The sequence below is a fragment of the Coregonus clupeaformis genome, chromosome 1 (assembly GCF_020615455.1).
Source record: "Coregonus clupeaformis isolate EN_2021a chromosome 1, ASM2061545v1, whole genome shotgun sequence".
NCBI lineage: Eukaryota > Metazoa > Chordata > Actinopteri > Salmoniformes > Salmonidae > Coregonus > Coregonus clupeaformis.
The window spans coordinates 61,469,479-61,489,277 of NC_059192.1; the positions used below are offsets into that span (position 1 = coordinate 61,469,479).

A 19,799-nucleotide genomic window follows, 5' to 3' on the forward strand; every position below is an offset into this window, starting at 1 on the left:
TAGTTTTGATGTCTTCACTATTATTCTACAATGTAGAAAATAGTAAAAATAAAGAAAAACCCTTGAATGAGTAGGTGTGTCCAAACCTTTGACTGGTACTGTATACAGTTGAAGTCGGGAGTTTACATACACTTAGGTTGGAGTCATTGAAACTTGTTTTTCAACCACTCCACACATTTCTTGTTAACAAACTATAGTTTTGGCAAGTCGGTTAGGACATCTACATTGTGCATGACACAAGTAATTTTTCCAACAATTGTTTACAGACAGATTATTTCATTTATAAAGTCAAGGTATTGGAGTGGCCATCACAAAGCCCTGACCACAATCCTATAGAAAATGTGTGGGCAGAACTGAAAAAGCGTGTGTGAACAAGGAGGCCTATAAACCTGATTCATTTACACCAGCTCTGTCAGGAGGAAAGGGCCAAAATTCACCCAACTTATTTTGGGAAGCTTGTGGAAGGCTACCCGAAACGTTTGACCCAAGTTAAACAATTTAAAAGCAATGCTACCAAATACTAATTGAGTGTATGTAAACTTCTGACCCACTGGGAATGTGATGAAATAAATAAAAGCTGAAATAAATAATTCTCTCTACTATTATTCTGACATTTCACATTCTTAAAATAAAGTGGTGATCCTAACTGACCTAAGACATGGAATTTTTACTAGGATTAAATGTCAGGAATTGTGAAAAACTGAGTTTAAATGTATTTGGCTAAGGTGTATGTAAACTTCCGACTTCAACTGTATATAAATTATTTGGATCAAAATCCGTCATTAAATTGTATAGATGATGTCATGAAATCTTATTTAAATAATACATCTATATTCCTCAAAGTCTGACCAAATATCTTACTTTGCCTGTCTTTTTTTCAATCTGCCGACAACACCTACAACCCAAAATCTATTGCACTTCATCGAACATCAAACAGATACTTTACATTTCACAGCATATAGAGTACATTTGACAGCGTGCAGGAGTATATACTGTAAACAATACATAGGCAGCTCTCAGTGTAAACCAGACTATACAGTGAGGGAAAAAAGTATTTGATCCCCTGCTGATTTTGTACATTTGCCCACTGGCAAAGAAATGATCAGTCTATAATTTTAATGGTAGGTTTATTTGAACAGTGAGAGACAGAATAACAACAAAAAAATCCAGAAAAACGCATGTCAAAAATGTTATAAATTGATTTGCATTTTAATGAGGGAAATAAGTATTTGACCCCCTCTCAATCAGAAAGATTTCTGGCTCCCAGGTGTCTTTTATACAGGTAACGAGCTGAGATTAGGAGCACACTCTTAAAGGGAGTGCACCTAATCTCAGCTTGTTACCTGTATAATAGACACCTGGGAGCCAGAAATCTTTCTGTCCACAGAAGCAATCAATCATTCAGATTCCAAACTCTCCACCATGGCCAAGACCAAAGAGCTCTCCAAGGATGTCAGGGACAAGATTGTAGACCTACACAAGGCTGGAATGGGCTACAAGACCATCGCCAAGCAGCTTGGTGAGAAGGTGACAACAGTTGGTGCGATTATTCGCAAATGGAAGAAACACAAAATAACTGTCAATCTCCCTCGGCCTGGGGCTCCATGCAAGATCTCACCTCGTGGAGTTGCAATGATCATGAGAACGGTGAGGAATCAGCCCAGAACTACACGGGAAGATCTTGTCAATGATCTCAAGGCAGCTGGGACCACAGTCACCAAGAAAACAATTGGTAACACACTACGCCGTGAAGGACTGAAATCCTGCAGCGCCCGCAAGGTCCCCCTGCTCAAGAAAGCACATATACAGGGCCGTCTGAAGTTTGCCAATGAACATCTGAATGATTCAGAGGAGAACTGGGTGAAAGTGTTGTGGTCAGATGAGACCAAAATCGAGCTCTTTGGCATCAACTCAACTCGGCGTGTTAGGAGGAGGAGGAATGCTGCCTATGACCCCAAGAACACCATCCCCAAGGTCAAACATGGAGGTGGAAACATTATGCTTTGGGGGTGTTTTTCTGCTAAGGGGACAGGACAACTTCACCGCATCAAAGGGACGATGAACGGGGCCATGTACCGTCAAATCTTGGGTGAGAACCTCCTTCCCTCAGCCAGGGCATTGAAAATAGGTTGTGGATGGGTATTCCAGCACGACAATGACCCAAAACACACGGCCAAGGCAACAAAGGAGTGGCTCAAGAAGAAGCACATTAAGGTCCTGGAGTGGCCTAGCCCGTCTCCAGACCTTAATCCCATAGAACATTTGTGGAAGGAGCTGAAGGTTCGAGTTGCCAAACGTCAGCCTCGAAACCTTAATGACTTGGAGAATATCTGCAAAGAGGAGTGGGACAAAATCCCTCCTGAGATGTGTGCAAACCTGGTGGCCAACTACAAGAAATGTCTGACCTCTGTGATTGCCAACAAGGGTTTTGCCACCAAGTACTAAGTCATGTTTTGCAGAGGGGACAAATACTTATTTCCCTCATTAAAATGCAAATCAATGTATAACATTTTTGACATGCGTTATTCAGGATTTCTTTGTTGTTATTCTGTCTCTCACTGTTCAAATAAACCTACCATTAAAATTATAGACTGATCATGTCTTTGTCAGTGGGCAAACGTACAAAATCAGCAGGGGATCAAATACTTTTTTCCCTCACTGTAGAGGCTGATGGGGATAAAGTATCTTATCTCTGGCCTGCTCAAAGTCATTCAGCTCTACTATAAACTACCAATCAATGAGGCGCTGCCTGCTGGAGTCCCTGAACCCACCACAGAGAGGGAGAGAGAGAGAGAGAGAGAGAGAGAGAGAGAGAGAGAGAGAGAGAGAGAGGGTGTAGAGAGAGAGAGAGAGAGAGAGAGAGAGAGAGAGAGAGAGAGAGAGAGAGGGGGGGGGGGGAGAGAGAGAGAGAGAGAGAGGGTGGGGACATAGAGAGCGAGACAGAGAGAGTTAGAGAGAGTGAGAAAGAGAGAGAGAGAGCAATAGAGCAAGATTTGGAGTGTGAGTGAATGAGAGGGAGGCAGTATGCAAGAGAGAGAGAAAGTATGCAAGAGAGAGAGAGTGTGGAGGAAAGGAGGGAAGGAGAGAGAGGTAGTAACAGAGAGAAAGAGGGAGATGGAAATAGAGAAAGAGAGAGGGGATATATAGAGAGAGTAAAAGAGGTGGTGGAGAGGATGGAGTTAACCATGCAGAGCTGGAGATAATATGGAGGCAGGGAGAGAGAGAGAGAGAGAGAGGGGGGAGCAGAGCAGTGAACAACTTAACAGGCAGGGTGGGCGGGGACACACACCTCGGTGGCCATACTCTGGCTGGAGTTGTGTTCCAGGAGGAAGCGAACCACCTCCAGATGGTTCTCTTGGGCAGCCATGTACAGCGGGGTGAAGCCATTCTACAAGAGAGGACCAACAGGAAACTCAACAATCAATTATAAAGCACACAGAGTAGCCTATATTATGACAGACAAATACAGTATATCATATTTTATCATACCACAGCTCAGACAATTTATACAGGACCATACAAAGTATATTACACAACTTCCATAGTAACCGTGTGCAGTGAAAAAAAGCACTCTTTGGTGGAGTGAAACATTCCAGTGATCTTTGTCAGCACTGTCTATTGCTATTGATCTGTGGAATGTCTCAATGGGGCAAGATTGGGGTTTTTGATGAAAGGAGAGGGAAACACATATTTCCCCTTGTCTCAGAGATGTGAAATGCATGGACAGCACAATCCTAGAGAGTATATTCCCAGTCAGAACCCTGCCAGACTAATACTTCTGCTCTGGCAGATCTCTCAAATGAATGATTTTCTAGTGGTGAACGGATATAGAGATGTGATTGTGTAGATGTTTCATTTATAAAGATATGGTCATGTTAATATGTTAAAATATTTATGGAATACAGTGTTTATGGAATACAGTGTGAGTCCTATACAGACTTGTTGTCATTAGAATGTGTGTTTAATGATGTGTTCTGATGTGTTCTGTATCTCTGACCTGAGTGTGTGTAAAGTATACCTAAGTTATGTGTGTGTGTTATGGATATCCTACCTGAGACTGTGCGTTGACATTGGCTCCATTGGTCACCAGCTCTTTCACCACTTCCGTTTGGCCGGCCAGGGAGGCTATGTGAAGAGCGGTGTTTCCTTTCTGGATTAGACAGGAGAATGAAAGGCATGTCAGTTAATCCCTCCCCCACCTGTCCCAGTGTACCATTCCCTGCGCCCCCTTGCCAAACCTCAGTTATGCCTTTATAGCGCTGGCATTCTCGCTTTGGCCTCCCGCTGGCCCTGGCTGCCATTGATGTGTCACTTCCGATGTACCACGTCCCACACATAAACAGGCTGCCCTCGTACCACCACCGTAAATAAAACCTGTGTAGTTTTTAATAAACCACCAGCGGGTTCTGAGCGGTGTGTTGACCCCGAGCATCCACGTGATGGAGTCTCTGATGTCAGCAACACTGTTGCACAATATCAACATAACTCACATAGAGTACAGTACTGAACATGAGGAGGTGAGCATGTTTGACTTATGGATAAAGACAACAGCTGGTAAAGACAACAGCTTTTGTGAGGGAGTTCCTACTCTCTGCTCAGTGTTTGAGTAGTTTGAAGACTCTCCTTAGTGTTTAATTTTTCATAGTGCTCAGTGTTTATATATAACTAGCGTCTGAATGGAATATATATATAACTAGTGTCTGCTTCCAATGGGAGAGAGGGAGCACAGAACACTAATGGTAGCCACAGTCTCCAAGTCTTTCTATGAACAAACATGGACATGCTGCTGGCCACACTGATGCTAACCACTGAATGCTAGGCTCAAGTTGTGCTTGTGACCGACTGGGTACAGAACCTGTGTCATTTGCACACCTCGAAACTAAGTCCACTGAATATCAGGCCTAGGAGCTAACACAAGTCTTCAGGTCTCAGGCAAAAGTTACTCATCATGCATGTAGTTCACTGAACCATCTCTGCTACATGTGGACCTACAGTGTTGGCTGACAGCAACAAAGCAACAAAGCAGTGATAGATGCAGAGTGGGACTAACCTTGGTTGCTGCATCCACATTGGCTTCTAGCTTCAGCAGCTCAGCCACCACCTCCACATGACCCTCCTTAGAGGCCAGATGAAGAGCGTTCAATCCATTCTGAAAGAAATGACAGAAAGTGTTTAAATATATCTATGGCACCCATACATTCTCTGTAAAACAGACAGATTGTGCACATGGCGTGAGATTATTCAGATGAGGAACTGCTATGCCTTTCAAATCCATTCAAATTAGTGATTCATGTTGTGGCCTTGTTAAATCAAATCAAATCAAATTGTATTTCTCACATACATGTGTTTAGCAGATGTTATTGCGGGTGTAGCGAAATGCTTGTGCTTCTAGCTCCGACAGTGCAGTAATATTTATCATATTTATCACAATATTTATCATTGGGCTCCCGAGTGGCGCAGTGGTCTAAGGCACTGCATCTCAGTGCTTGAGGCGTCACTACAGACCCCCCTGGTTCGATTCCAGGCTGTATCACAACCGGACGTGATTGGGAGTCCCATAGGGCGGTGCACAATTGGTCCGGGTTTGGCCGGTGTAGGCCGTCATTGTAAATAAGAATTTGTTCTTAACTGACTTGCCTAGTTAAATAAAGGTAAAATAAATATCTAACAATTTCACAACATACAGTTGAAGTCGGAAGTTTACATACAGACCCACTTCACACATTTCTTGTTAACAAACTATAGTTTTGGCAAGTCGGTTAGGACATCTACTTTGTGCATGTCACAAGTAATTTTTCCAACAATTGTTTACAGACAGATTATTTCACTTATAATCCACTGTATCACAATTCCAGTGGGTCAGAAGTTTACATACACTAAGTTGACTGTGCCTTTAAACAGCTTGGAAAATTCCAGAAAATGATGTCATGGCTTTAGAAGCTTCTTATAGGCTAATTGACATTATTTGAGTCAATTGGAGGTGTACCTGTGGATGTATTTCAAGGCCTACCTTCAAACTCAATGCCTCTTTGCTTGACATCATGGGAAAATCAAAAGAAATCAGCCAAGACCTCAGAAAAAAAATTGTAGACCAGCCAAAACTGAGTTTAAATGTATTTGGCTAAGGTGTATGTAAACTTCAGACTTAAACTGTATACCCAATAAATAAATAAATGTTAAACAATTATCACACAGCCACAGGATTAAATGTATTTACTGCATATAGTTTCAGTTACATTAAAAGTATTGTATTGTGTACAAAATGAATGAATTGAACAGCAGATGTTGGATAATAAGCCACCCACCTGGTTGCAGATGTTGATTTCCACCCCAGACTTGAGGTAGTCCAGGGCCTTTTCCAGGTTCCCAGCCCGCGCTGCTCGCAGGTAACTGGCATTGCTGTCCGACTAAGAAGAGAGAGAGAGAGAGAAATATAGATCAAATACAGGCTACATACTGTACATACATGTGTCTACTGCTCAACAGCAGAGGGCTAGAATGAAAGCACTGGTTCATTTTCTCAGGGATTCGCTGCGATAAACAGTCACACACACATGTAAACACACGCATTACACACAAACCAAAAATCTCAGATACTGTACCAGAATCATGTCTTTCTCAAATCCCCAAAACCCAAAGGTCCTTTGATTCGTGTAGAACGGTAGCTACATTTTAACTGTATTGCAAAGTACTGTAACGGTATAAGAAAATAACACATCCCAAAGATCCAGCCAAACAAATGTAGCTATTATCTATCCCAACAAATTGTCATTCTGCATCATCCTTTCTTCATATCAGATCCCAGGACATTGTGATGCCAGCAGCGACAAACCCAAATATCTCACGACTCCAGAGTAAGACAACGGTGGGTGGTCCTGATTGTCAACATAGAAACCTCTATCTAAAAGTAAAGATAAGAAAACACACTCTCAGGAGACCATACTCTTAGTCCTCCTTTTCTAGAAAGAGAGAATGTACTGTATTATCCCTCCTTTCAGCTTTGCTCTTCTTTATTTTAAAATAGAGAGGGCTTTGTGCACAAAAATAAATGATGACACAAGCAATTTTGGGGTTTTGCCCATATAACAATTGTTTGTGTGTGGACAGGAATGTATGTCTGTGTCTGTGCATGCGTGTGTGTGCGTGTGTGTATGTGTGAGTGTGCTTATGTGTGCGTGTCTGTCTTGCCAGCTCATGTCAGATTGTTCTGTTTGTGTCTGGGACATTACACAACAGAAACGGACACATAGCAAAGTCTGCACCTTTGCTTGCTGTAATTGTATGAAGTTTATTTCCAAAACCCTCAGAGCATGCAGTTGAGATAGACTGCTACATAAAGGGTCTAAGAGGCTAAATTCCCCTGAATTAACCAAGGCCCAGACCTTCTAAATTTAGCCCGTTTCCAGAGACACTTACAGTAAACTGGCAGACCCAAACAACATGAGTGCCACAACATTTTCCCCACCCCCATACTTTTCCAAGAATAACTCTGATGGGCAGAGGCTGGCTTGACAAATGACCAAGACATTCTTCCAGATTGCTCCAGTGATAGGGAATCAGAGTGGACTGTGGGAGCAATGTCAGAAGAGTGTGTGTGTGTGTGTGTGTGTGTGTGTGTGTGTGTGTGTGTGTGTGTGTGTGTGTGTGTGTGTGTGTGTGTGTGTGTGTGTGTGTGTGTGTGTGTGTGTGTGTGTGTGTGTGTGTGTGCGTGTGCGTATACGTGCGTGAATCCCACAAGTTAGTGGAGAACAACACATTAGCAGAGATCTTAGTGTCATAGGCTATAGTGCCTTGCAAAGTATTCATCCCCCTTGGCATTTTTCCTATTTTGTTGCATTACAACCTGTAATTTAAATAGATTTTTAATTTGGATTTCATGTAATGGACATACACAAAATAGTCCAAATTGGTGAAGTGAAATGAAAAAACTTGTTTCAAAAAATTATACAAAATAAATAACGGAAAACTGGTGCGTGCATATGTATTCACCCCCTTTGCTATGAAGCCCCTAAATAAGATCTGGTGCAACCAATTACTTTCAGAAGCCATATAATTAGTTAAATAAAGTCCACCTGTGTGCAATCTAAGTGTTACATGATCTGTCACATGATCTCAGTATATATACACCTATTCTGAAAGGCCCCAGAGTCTGCCACGCCACTAAGCAAGGGGCACCACTAAGCCAGAGACACTATGAAGACCAAGGAGCTCTCCAAACAGGTCAGGGACAAAGTTGTGGAGAAGTACAGATCAGGGTTGGGTTATAAAAAAATATCCGAAACTTTGAACATCTTACGGAGCACCATTAAATCCATTATTTAAAAATGGAAAGAATATGGCACCACAACAAACCTGCCAAGAGAGGGCCACCCACCAAAAACTCATGGACCAGGCAAGGAGGGCATTAATCAGAGAGGCAACAAAGAGACCAAAGATAACCCTGAAGGAGCTGCAAAGCTCCACAGCGGAGATTGGAGTAGCTGTTCAAAGGACCACTTTAAGCCATACACTCCACAGAGCTGGGCTTTACGGAAGAGTGGCAAGATAAAAGACATTGCTTAAAGAAAAAAATAAGCAAACACGTTTGCTTAAAAAACATGTTCGCCAAAAGGCATGTGGGAGACTCCCCAAACATAAGAAGGTACTCTGGTCAGATGAGACTAAAATTGAGCTTTTTGGCCATCAAGGAAAACACTATGTCTGGCGCAAACCCAACACCTCTCATCACCCCGAGAACACCATGTTTTTCATCGGCAGGGACTAGGAAACTGGTCAGAATTGAAGGAATGACGGATAGCGCTATATACAGGGAAATTCTTGAGGGAAACCTGTTTCAGTCTTCCAGAGATTTGAGACTGGGACGGAGGTTCACCTTCCAGCAGGACAATGACCCTAAGCATACTGCTAAAACAACACTTGAGTGGTTTAAGGGGAAACATTTAAATGTCTTGGAATGGCCTAGTCAAAGCCCAGACCTCAATCCAATTGAGAATCTGTGATATGACTTAAAGATTGCTGTACACCAGCGGAATCCATCCAACTTGAAGGAGCTGGAGCAGTTTTGCCTTGAAGAATGGGCAAAAATCCCAGTGGCTAGATGTGCCAAGCTTATAGAAACATACCCCAAGAGACTTGCAGCTGTAATTGCTGCAAAAGGTGGCTCTACAAAGTATTGACTTTGGGGGGGTGAATAGTTATGCACGCTCAAGTTTGATGTTCTTTTGTCTTATTTCTTCTTTGTTTCACAATAAAAAATATTGTGCATCTGTCACGCCCTGGCTCTGGGGACGCTTGTATGTTGAGCAAGGGTGTGAGTTTTCTTTGTTTGTTCTAGTTTTGTATTTCTATGTTGGCCAGGGTGGCTCCCAATCGGAGACGGCTGTAGCTCGTTGTCTCTGATTGGGAGCCATACTTAGGTAGCCGTTGGGCATTGTTTTATGTGGGATCTTGTTCCGTATGGTTGTATTGTAACCAAGGACTTCACGTTTCGTATCGTTTGTTGTTTTGTTCGTGTGATCATTCAAATTAAAAGTATGTTCGCATTCCACGCTGCGCCTTGGTCCTCTGTGTATGACGAACGTGACAGCATCTTCAAAGTGGTAGGCATGTTGTGTAAATCAAATGATACAAAACTCCCAAAAAATCCATTTTAATTCCAGGTTGTAAGGCAACAAAATAGGAAAAATGCCAAGAGGGGTGAATACTTTCGCAAGCCACTGTACATAAATGCCTGTTGGCAGAACAGTGGCAGTGAACTATTAGTGTAATTTAATTGTTTCATCTTTGAAGAGACTAATGGTACAGTATATGGACAAATGCCATAATGTTTCTCATTTAAACACCTGGTCATTTTCTGTAATAAAACCGTAGTGCTGTGACTATGAATATGAACATACCTAAAAGGCTTTGTTTGGCACATAGCAGAGGCAGTGATTCTCAATGGCAATGTGAATCTGAGGGGTAATTTCAAAGCAGGTGAGAACTTTCCATCCTATGACTCGAATGCTTCTAAAGGTCTATCTCTCTAGTACAAAGCTTTGGACAACTCCTCCTTGACCTATAACACTAGTAACCCCTGTCCTTCATTGTGAACAGTTATTACTGCTGGCTTCTCTCCAGAGTTGGCAGACTCCTTCCCTCATTTCAGTACCCAATCCATTCCAGACTGTGTCATTAAATTACTTTGCTCCAATTCTTATTGTCTCAGTTAGAGACAACACATTATCTCAATGATTTGTAGTGACATTGAGCTCTGTACCCCCCAAAAATCTTCAAAACAAAACATGAGGACAAGTGTCGTAGGTCTATTATTCATTGTTTTTTTCTAGCACAAACGCACAAGCAGACACACTTTCCCACAGTGTGTGGTGGTTACATAACAAGCACATGCTGTAAGTGACTGTCAAGGATCTCTGAGAATAGTGTATTGTAGAGTGGCTACTGGCTCTGAGGTTTGTTCAGTGTCAGATGCTTGACTCTTAACTCAGACCACTGACATCAATATGTGAGGCCACTTACTGTTCTGGTGTCTCACTACCGTTGACAGTCAGACAACCAAACATTATTTTACGCCTCAACCCATGATGTCAACATACAAAGTATAGGATCATGGATGGTGGTATCGTGGATACAGTACTAGTGCTCCTCTGAAGTTCAACTTTCATTGAAGAGCCCTCCAATTAAAGCCTACATACAAAGTATAGGATCATGGATGGTGATATCGTGGATACAGTACTAGTGCTCCTCTGAAGTTCAACTTTCATTGAAGAGCCCTCCAATTAAAGCCTACATAACTGATTTATGTTTGTCTGAAATGTATTTCACAAGCTAAGCAATAACTCTCACCACTGTCACCACTCTCACCAAGACAATGGTGGAGTGATCATGTGGAGTGTTTCCCTGCAGATGATTTGCATGTCTATCATTCATAAAGGAATCACCCAGATTCAGGGTATCTAAAAGGGATGCACTCTCAAGGAAGTTGGAGCTTAGGCCTCCCAAGATAAGACGTTCAATATGAAGTCACACTGAGTTCAGTGACCCAAGTGGCCCTGGCTCAAGACAGAATAGTCCAGACTACAGTACAGTATATAATGCTACTAGGCAACAGTCTTTTAAAACCAGTCTCTCCATCACAGGCAAATTACTAGTGACACGGGTGACCACCATTTCAAATACCATCCCATCGCATTCAAGTCGGAGAGAGAAAATCGTCTTTGTGTGTAAGGAATTACAGAGGATAGAGAGAGATTAGCTTTGAAAATATGATTAAACTTTGCAGATCAGAAGTTCAAAGAAATTAGGTCATTAAAGAGTAGGCTAAGCCTGAAGGAATAGCGTTAATCTACTGTTAGATAGTTAAAGTGAGTGAGGCTCCGTCGCTCTGACTGACGACTGATTCCCTGTTAAAGAGAAAGCTCTTATTTACTAATTCAGTCTGAATTATGCTACAGCTTCACTTAGGCCAACAGCATCTCAACAGCAAACATGTGGCACATTTTCTGTTAAGCTGCTATTAAAATGACAATCCAATATCTTCATGTAGGCCTATTAGGATTGTGCTCTGCTCTGTCTACACTCCTGTATCGAGGCAGAGTAGAGCTGCAAAGAGTTTTGCTAAATTAGTGTTTGGCCCAGATATCACTTATGACATCATTGAGTCAGGGGGTTACTGTTTTGTGTGGAGTGATTGTCTTTGTGATATCTCCCACATGATGTCAACGTGACAAGTAGGTAGTAGAACAAAAACACAGACACACCCACACAGAGGCACCGCAAATCATCCACCCCCCCACACACACATACATTCTATATTCTACATACAAATATTCACACACACACACGGCATGTTGATGTCAGTGCTCCAGGCTACTGGTTAGCTCAGTTGGAGCCCAGAACCCGCTGCATTGTCTCATTTATCCCTGGCCCCCATGAGGGCCACATGAGCTCAGAATGCCGATTGGTGCCAAAAAAGCATCACACCACCACACAGACGCACTTTCCATGGGGAAAAACAACCCTATTGACAGGTTTATGCATGCATTGTGGAGCTATTAGTTAGACAGATATCATTACAAATCATTGCAAATTATATTTTTCTAAAATCAAATCAAATCAAATCAAATCAAATTGTATTGGTCACATGCGCCGAATACAACAGGTGCAGACATTACAGTGAAATGCTTACTTACAGCCCTTAACCAACAGTGCATTTATTTTAAACAAAAAAAAAGTAAGAATAAAACAACAACAAAAAAGTGTTGAGAAAAAAAGAGCAGAAGTAAAATAAAGTGACAGTAGGGAGGCTATATATACAGTAAAATAAAGTGACAGTAGGGAGGCTATATATACAGGGGGGTACCGTTGCAGAGTCAATGTGCGGGGGCACCGGCTAGTTGAGGTAGTTGAGGTAATATGTACATGTGGGTAGAGTTAAAGTGACTATGCATAAATACTTAACAGAGTAGCAGCAGCGTAAAAAGGATGGGGTGGGGGGCAGTGCAAATAGTCCGGGTAGCCATGATTAGCTGTTCAGGAGTCTTATGGCTTGGGGGTAGAAGCTGTTGAGAAGTCTTTTGGACCTAGACTTGGCACTCCGGTACCGCTTGCCGTGCGGCAGCAGAGAGAACAGTCTATGACTAGGGTGGCTGGAGTCTTTGACAATTTTGAGGGCCTTCCTCTGACACCGCCTGGTATAGAGGTACTGGATGGCAGGGAGCTTTGCCCCAGTGATGTACTGGGCCGTACGCACTACCCTCTGTAGTGCCTTGCGGTCAGAGGCCAAGCAGTTGCCATACCAGGCGGTGATGCAACCAGTCAGGATGCCTCGATGGTGCAGCTGTAGAATTTTTTGAGGATCTGAGGACCCATGCCAAATCTTTTAGTCTCCTGAGGGGGAATAGGCTTTGTCGTGCCCTCTTCACGACTGTCTTGGTGTGTTTGGACCATGATAGTTCGTTGGTGATGTGGACACCAAGGAACTTGAAGCTCTCAACCTGTTCCACTACAGCCCCGTCGATGAGAATGGGGGCGTGCTCAGTCCTCTTTTTTTTCCTGTAGTCCACAATCATCTCCTTTGTCTTGGTCACGTTGAGGGAGAGGTTGTTGTCCTGGCACCACACGGCCAGATCTCTGACCTCCTCCCTATAGGCTGTCATCGTTGTCGGTGATCAGGCCTACCACTGTTGTGTCGTCGGCAAACTTAATGATGGTGTTGGAGTCGTGCCTGGCCATGCAGTCATGGGTGAACAGAGAGTACAGGAGGGGACTGAGCACGCACCCCTGAGGGGCCCCCGTGTTGAGGATCAGTGTGGCAGATGTGTTGTTACCTACCCTTACCACCTGGGGGCGGCCCGTCAGGAAGTCCAGGATCCAGTTGCAGAGGGAGGTGTTTAGTCCCAGGATCCTTAGCTTAGTGATGAGCTTTGAGGGCACTATGGTGTTGAATGCTGAGCTGTAGTCAATGAATAGCATTCTCACGTAGGTGTTCCTCTTGTCCAGGTGGGAAAGGGCAGTGTGGAGTGCGATAGAGATTGCATCATCTGTGGATCTGTTGGGGCGGTATGCAAATTGGAGTGGGTCTAGGGTTTCTGGGATTATGCTGTTGATGTGAGCCATGACCAGTCTTTCAAAGCACTTCATGGCTACAGACGTCAGTGCTACGGGTCGGTAGTCATTTAGGCAGGTTATCTTAGAGTTCTTGGGCACGGGGACTATGGTGGTCTGCTTGAAACATGTTGGTATTACAGACTCAGTCAGGGACATGTTGAAAATGTCAGTGAAGACACTTGCCAGTTGGTCAGCACATGCTCGGAGTACACGTCCTGGTAATCCGTCTGGCCCTGCGGCCTTGTGAATGTTGACCTGCTTAAAAGTCTTACTCACATCGGCTACGGAGAGCGTGATCACATAGTCATCCGGAACAGCTGGTGCTCTCATGCATGCTTCAGTGTTGCTTGCCTCGAAGCGAGCATAGAAGTGGTTTAGCCTCGTCTGGTAGGCTTGTGTCACTGGGCAGCTCGCGGCTGTGCTTCCCTTTGTAGTCTGTAATAGTTTTCAAGCCCTGCCACATCCGACGAGCGTCAGAGCCAGTGTAGTATGATTCAATCTTAGACCTGTATTGACTCTTTGCCTGTTTGATGGTTCGTCGGAGGTCATAGCGGGATTTCTTATAAGCGTCCGGGTTAGAGTCCCGTTCCTTGAAAGCGGCAGCTCTACCCTTTAGCTCAGTGCGGATGTTTCCTGTAATCCATGGCTTCTGGTTGGGGTATGTACGTACGGTCACTGTGGGGACGACATCATCGATGCACTTATTGATGAAGCCAGTGACTGATGTGGTGTACTCCTCAATGCTGTCTGAAGAATCCCGGAACATGTTCCAGTCTGTGCTAGCAAAACAGTCCTGTAGCTTAGCATCTGCGTCATCTGACCACTTTTTTATTAACCGAATCACTGGTGCTTCCTGCTTCAGTTTTTGCTTATAAGCAGGAATCAGGAGGATAGAGTTATGGTCAGATTTGCCAAATGGAGGGCGAGGGAGAGCTTTGTATGCGTCTCTGTGTGTGGAGTAAAGGTGGTCTAGAGTTTTTTTCCCTCTAGACCACCTTTGGGCCAAACACAGCAAAAGGCACAGCAAAACACAGCAAAAGGCCCTTTGGCGTAGATGGATGTGGACCAGCACTAGAATACTGAATGGCTTATAATTGGGAAAGTATTGACAGCAGGATTGTAAGCACTTCTATTTATCATTAGAAAATCATCCCTATAGGTAATGCTCAAACACATTTTATGCAGTTACATAATGGTTAACCCCATGCAAAATATGTAAAGGCCAAAACAGAATATCAGGCCTACAGTATATATAATGTTGAAGTGTAAAGGATGCAAGGGAAATGAGTGACTATGCCACATGTGTACTGAACAAAAATATAAATGCAACATGCAACAATGTCAAAGCTTTTACTGAAGTACAGTTTGTATAAGGAAATCAGTCAATTGAAATAAATAAATTAGGCCCTAATCTACGGATTTCACATCACTGGGCAGGGGTGAAGCCATCGGTGAGCATAGGCCCACCCACTTGGCAGCCAGGCCCACCCACTGGGGAGCCAGGCCCAGCCAATCAGAATGAGTTTTTCCCCACAAAAGGGCTTTATTACAGACAGAAATATTCCTCGGCACCCCCCACCCCCCTCAGACAATCCTACAGGTGAAGAAGCCGGATGTGGAGGTCCTTGGCTGGCGTGGTTACACGTGGTCTGCGGTTGTGAGGCCGGTTGGACGCACTGCCAAATTCTCTAAAACGACGTTGGAGGCAGCTTATGGTAGAGAAATTAACATTCAATTCTCTGGCAACAGGTCTGGTGGACATTCCTGTAGTCAGCTGCCAATTGCACGCTCCCTCAAAACGTGAGACATCTGTGGCATTGTGTTGTGTGACAAAACTGCACATTTTAAAGTGGCCTTTTATTGTCCCCAGCACAAGGTGCACCTGCGTAATGATCATGTTGTTTCATCAGCTTCTTGATATGCCACACCTGTCAGGTGGATTAATTATCTTGGCAAAGGATAAATGCTCACTAACAGGGATGTAAACAAATTTGTGCACAACATTTGAGAGAAATAAGCTTTTTGTGCGTAAGAAACATTTCTGGGATCATTCAGCTCATAAAACATGGGACCAACACTTTACATGTTGCATTTATATTTTTGTTCAGTGTAATATCAATCGATTGCCCTTCATGCAGAGGATGGTGGCTTTGTGTGTGAGCTTCCTATTGATCTAAATAAGCTACGCTACACATATGCACCACATCTGTATGTGGACTTCCATCCCTATCTTTGACTCACAGGCTGTGAGACACTTAGTTAGATTACATGTGATTGGCTGAAAATATCCTTTTAGAGAAGGAATCTCTAAAAATACAACAAAAACGCTGGTACCTGCACATGCTGTGCTCTCAGCTCTGATATAGGCTACAACTATATACATGCTATAACTCTGATCCAACTATATACAACTAGATATGAGAGCCCACACCCAGGAACCAAATATAGGGGAGATATAAATGTATAAATGTTAAGACTGGGAAGGAAGTTATCTCCAGGTCAGTGCTACATACTCACACACACACACGCACACACGCACACACACACACACACACACACACACACACACTCTCTCTCTCTCTCTCTCTTTTATAGCAGATCAGAGGTCAATAATCAGTGGAGAGATTATCCACCAAATTCAAGCCATCCACAAAGCCTTAGGAAATTCCCTGTGCAAGCAGCAGGACGCTCTACGCTGCACATCTGAATTTCCCTTATCACATTACCTGTCAAGGTCAGCTGGTTTGCACTGGATCCCTGACAAAGAGCATCATTTAGATAGTTCGCTCTAGTGAAAACACAAACTGGAAATTACAAAGCCCATATTGCCACCAGGATAATTCCCTTACGCCCTGATGCCAGAAAACCAAGATGTCCTCTGTAGTAGGAGAACCAGCCTCTCCAACACAGATACCGACATGTTTGTGTCCCGTAACCATCCTGCATCCATGCACTACGCTGCACCACAAGGCTATACTACAGGGGCTGGTGACCTCTGAGCTCTTCACAGTCCAGGATATCAAATCAAATCGAAACACCATACTAACTCCTCGCCACAATAATAATAATAATAATAATAATAATAATAATAATATGCCATTTAGCAGACGCTTTTATCCAAAGCGACTTACAGTCATGCGTGCATACATTTTTACGTATGGGTGGTCCCCGGGATCGAACCCACAATCCCCCATCACAACTCCTCACAAGGCAGTAGTGATTCAAAAATGAATTGAGAAAATTCCAGGGAACACTTACTATTGTCAGGAAGTCTGCTGCCTCTTCCACAGCCATGTTTCCCCCACTCTCTCTGCAGTTCAGGAGTGAAACCTGAGCTCTCAATTAGCTCTGTTCCAGGCAGCACCACACACAGTAACCAGCACAGCACAGGGACAGGGAAGAGCAAGGTGCCATTATGTCAGGTGACCAAGTCAAAAAAAGAACAAATGCCAACCCAGCAGGACACCCAAAATAACGCTTCCTTCCACCGGGTGGTTGATGCTCCACGGGATGAAGGGATGGGGGCAGAGAGCAGAAGAGGAAGAGAGGTTCGCTTCTGTATCTAACCTTCCAAGACAAGTAAACAATCCCCTCTGTCAGTGTTTGTCTGTCTCTGACATACAAAAGGACACATGCCAAATCCCCTTCTCCCTCTCCCTCCCTCTTTCCCACTCTTTATGTCAACAAGGGCAAATCCCTTCAATCTCCCAGAGCTCACTCAGAAAGTACCCTAGAGATGGGAGGGTATAGGACAGGGAGAACACCCCGACTTACCATATTAGTAGATAGAACTTCCTCCCCCCGTCTCTTTCTCTAACGCTCTATCAGAGTGGGGGTAAATGTAATCTTGATATCCAAGGATAGGGAGGGAGGGGGACACTGAAAATAGCAGCTGAAACAAATGCTTTTGCTAAAAGGGGTCAACCATGTCAACACACTCTCCTCACTCTGTCACTCTCTCTCCCTCCTTCTCTCCCTCCCTCCGTCACTGCCGGCATGAGGCTCTTTATTGTCATCCTGCTTATCAGCTCTTTTCCCCCACAAAGGGAGTGTGTGTGTGCGTGGTGTTTGTGTGCATGCATGCACGAGTGTGTTTGTTTGTGTGTGTGTGCGTGTTTGTGTGTGTGTAAGGGGGCATCCTATCCAAACAACAGGGAGGTGGAGGGCTGGTGGGGACCTGCAGAGCACAACAATGCCGCCAGACGCTATTTCGGGGGGCTGGGGGGCACAACTAGTCAATGGGGACAGTTTTTGAGGAGATTAAGGGGACTTTCCCCCGGTATTAAGGACACCCCATCCTCCCACATACACCCCCTTAACACACGCCCCACATAGATCAGCAAGGAGACAGCCTAGGTCACTATCTGGCGTGACCCCCCCCCAGCTGATCTCTATTACTTTCGGGCGGCTTTGCACACACCCTCCCCCCTGTCACCATATTATAGACACTGATGCCTCAATATTGATCCTGCAAACAGTGATTCTTGCTTTTGTTTACGCTTTGAACATAATTATTTCTGTAAGTCATCACTATTGTATTGCAATGTGTAAGTGCAAAGCTCCAAGATGGGGAAATGTACCCCTTTTTTCCAAAACGGCTTGTTCTTCTCTCAAATGTGATTTTGTTGGACTGCCTCTGGCATTTGGAGATACGACAAACGCAGTTCATCAACATGAGACAAAAGGCACCTATTTATAGGCCAGCAATTCTTTGTTCTGCCAACTCTGCAGACAAGACACGTCCCCAGACACGCACGCACACGCACACGCACACGCACACACACACACACACAAACACACGTCCAAGCTGGGCTGTCATTGGCTGTCACAGCTCCAGAGGAATGGCCTCCCTTGCATTCTGGGTAAGTACAATGTCTACTTCAAAAGCACACAGCGGAGTGAGTGATGCACCGTGATGTGCCATGGAACAGTCAGCTGGAACACGTGACTGGTAGATCACAGGTCCACAGTAACAGCATCCGCTATGGAACTGGGCTGTTACCATGGCAACACGTGAGGTTACAGTGGAGGAGGAAGAGAGTCAAGCCCACTTGCAAGGAATTATCTCACACACACACTCACACACTATAAATCAACAACCATTACACAAGCGAATCAACTCTGCACAGGAGCCTTGAAGACAAGTATCATGTCATATGATTTCATTGTACTGTAGCCTACTGTCTGATCAAATTACATAGAAAATCATGCAATAATGATCAATAAAATCACATGACGCACACACCTTTTTGCCTTTTTTTAATTATTTGAACTGACTGGTGGCCTTTGCGTGTGCTGAACCCAGATAACAAATGAATAAAGAGGGTCTGCCTTCAGAGCAAATTGAGAGCATGCACTGTATAACAGCATGCAGAGCTCAGAAGGAAAGACTGTTTTCTTGGTATACAGCTCTTAGTAGCAGCTCAGCATGAGGACAGCAAAACCATAGAGGGTCCTCTGGGACCAGACAAACTATGAGCGTACCAATTGAGTTGACATTAAATTAATCTCACAGCAAAAGCACCTTTGCTTAATAAAGGTTCACCAGTGTGATCTTCCAGAGAAAGTCAGTCACTGAATTCTAAAACACAGCGTTTGTGAAAAACACAAGTTATAGTATTTGTTCCTCAATGACCGTTTTACCCCTTGGCTAAACAAACATGAATCCAAGTGATAGAAAATGATAAGATAGGCTAAGGCTATAAGATAAAACATCACAAAATCTACATGTAAAAATATAGAAGCCATCCAGGAGGAATACTCATGTGGAGGACTTGTGTAGAAAAGCCATCAGAGGAGCAAGATATTTACTGCAGAGATTTGGCTCAAGGGCACAACAACACTAAGTCACCTGGGACGTGAAAGGAGGAGAGGGAAGAACGAGAAAGAGATGGGGGGGGGGGGGAATCAAAATATTAGGCTGGACCATGAGAAAACCTTCAGACGGGGGGACCCGTTCTACTGTCAATACACCTTCAGGCTGAGTGTGAGTAGAAGGGGAATCCGCTGACATGGGGGGGATCTGGGGGTCATATTGGATCAAATTCCAACTCAGCAGAATATTCCAAACCTACACACATCACACGCTATGTAGCTTTACACAGATTCAGACAGAGAGAGAAGGAAAGAGAGAAAACAGAGAATGGATGGTCCGTATTTTTGGACCATTGTCATTGGAGAAGGAGAGAAAA

The 19,799-nt window shown here is 43.9% G+C and overlaps 1 protein-coding gene across 1 annotated transcript in view; it reads right to left on the bottom strand.

Moving 5' to 3' along the window:
* LOC121571527 (ankyrin-3-like) overlaps nt 1-19,799 on the bottom strand; it is a 127,621-nt gene that overhangs the window by 72,030 nt on the left and 35,792 nt on the right. Inside the window, exons 2-5 of the mRNA XM_045222111.1 lie at nt 6,306-6,407; nt 5,051-5,149; nt 4,052-4,150; nt 3,290-3,388 (exon numbers count right to left, since the gene is read on the bottom strand). Coding sequence (XP_045078046.1) covers nt 3,290-3,388; nt 4,052-4,150; nt 5,051-5,149; nt 6,306-6,407 — 399 coding nt within the window. The remainder of the gene's footprint in view (nt 1-3,289; nt 3,389-4,051; nt 4,151-5,050; nt 5,150-6,305; nt 6,408-19,799) is intronic.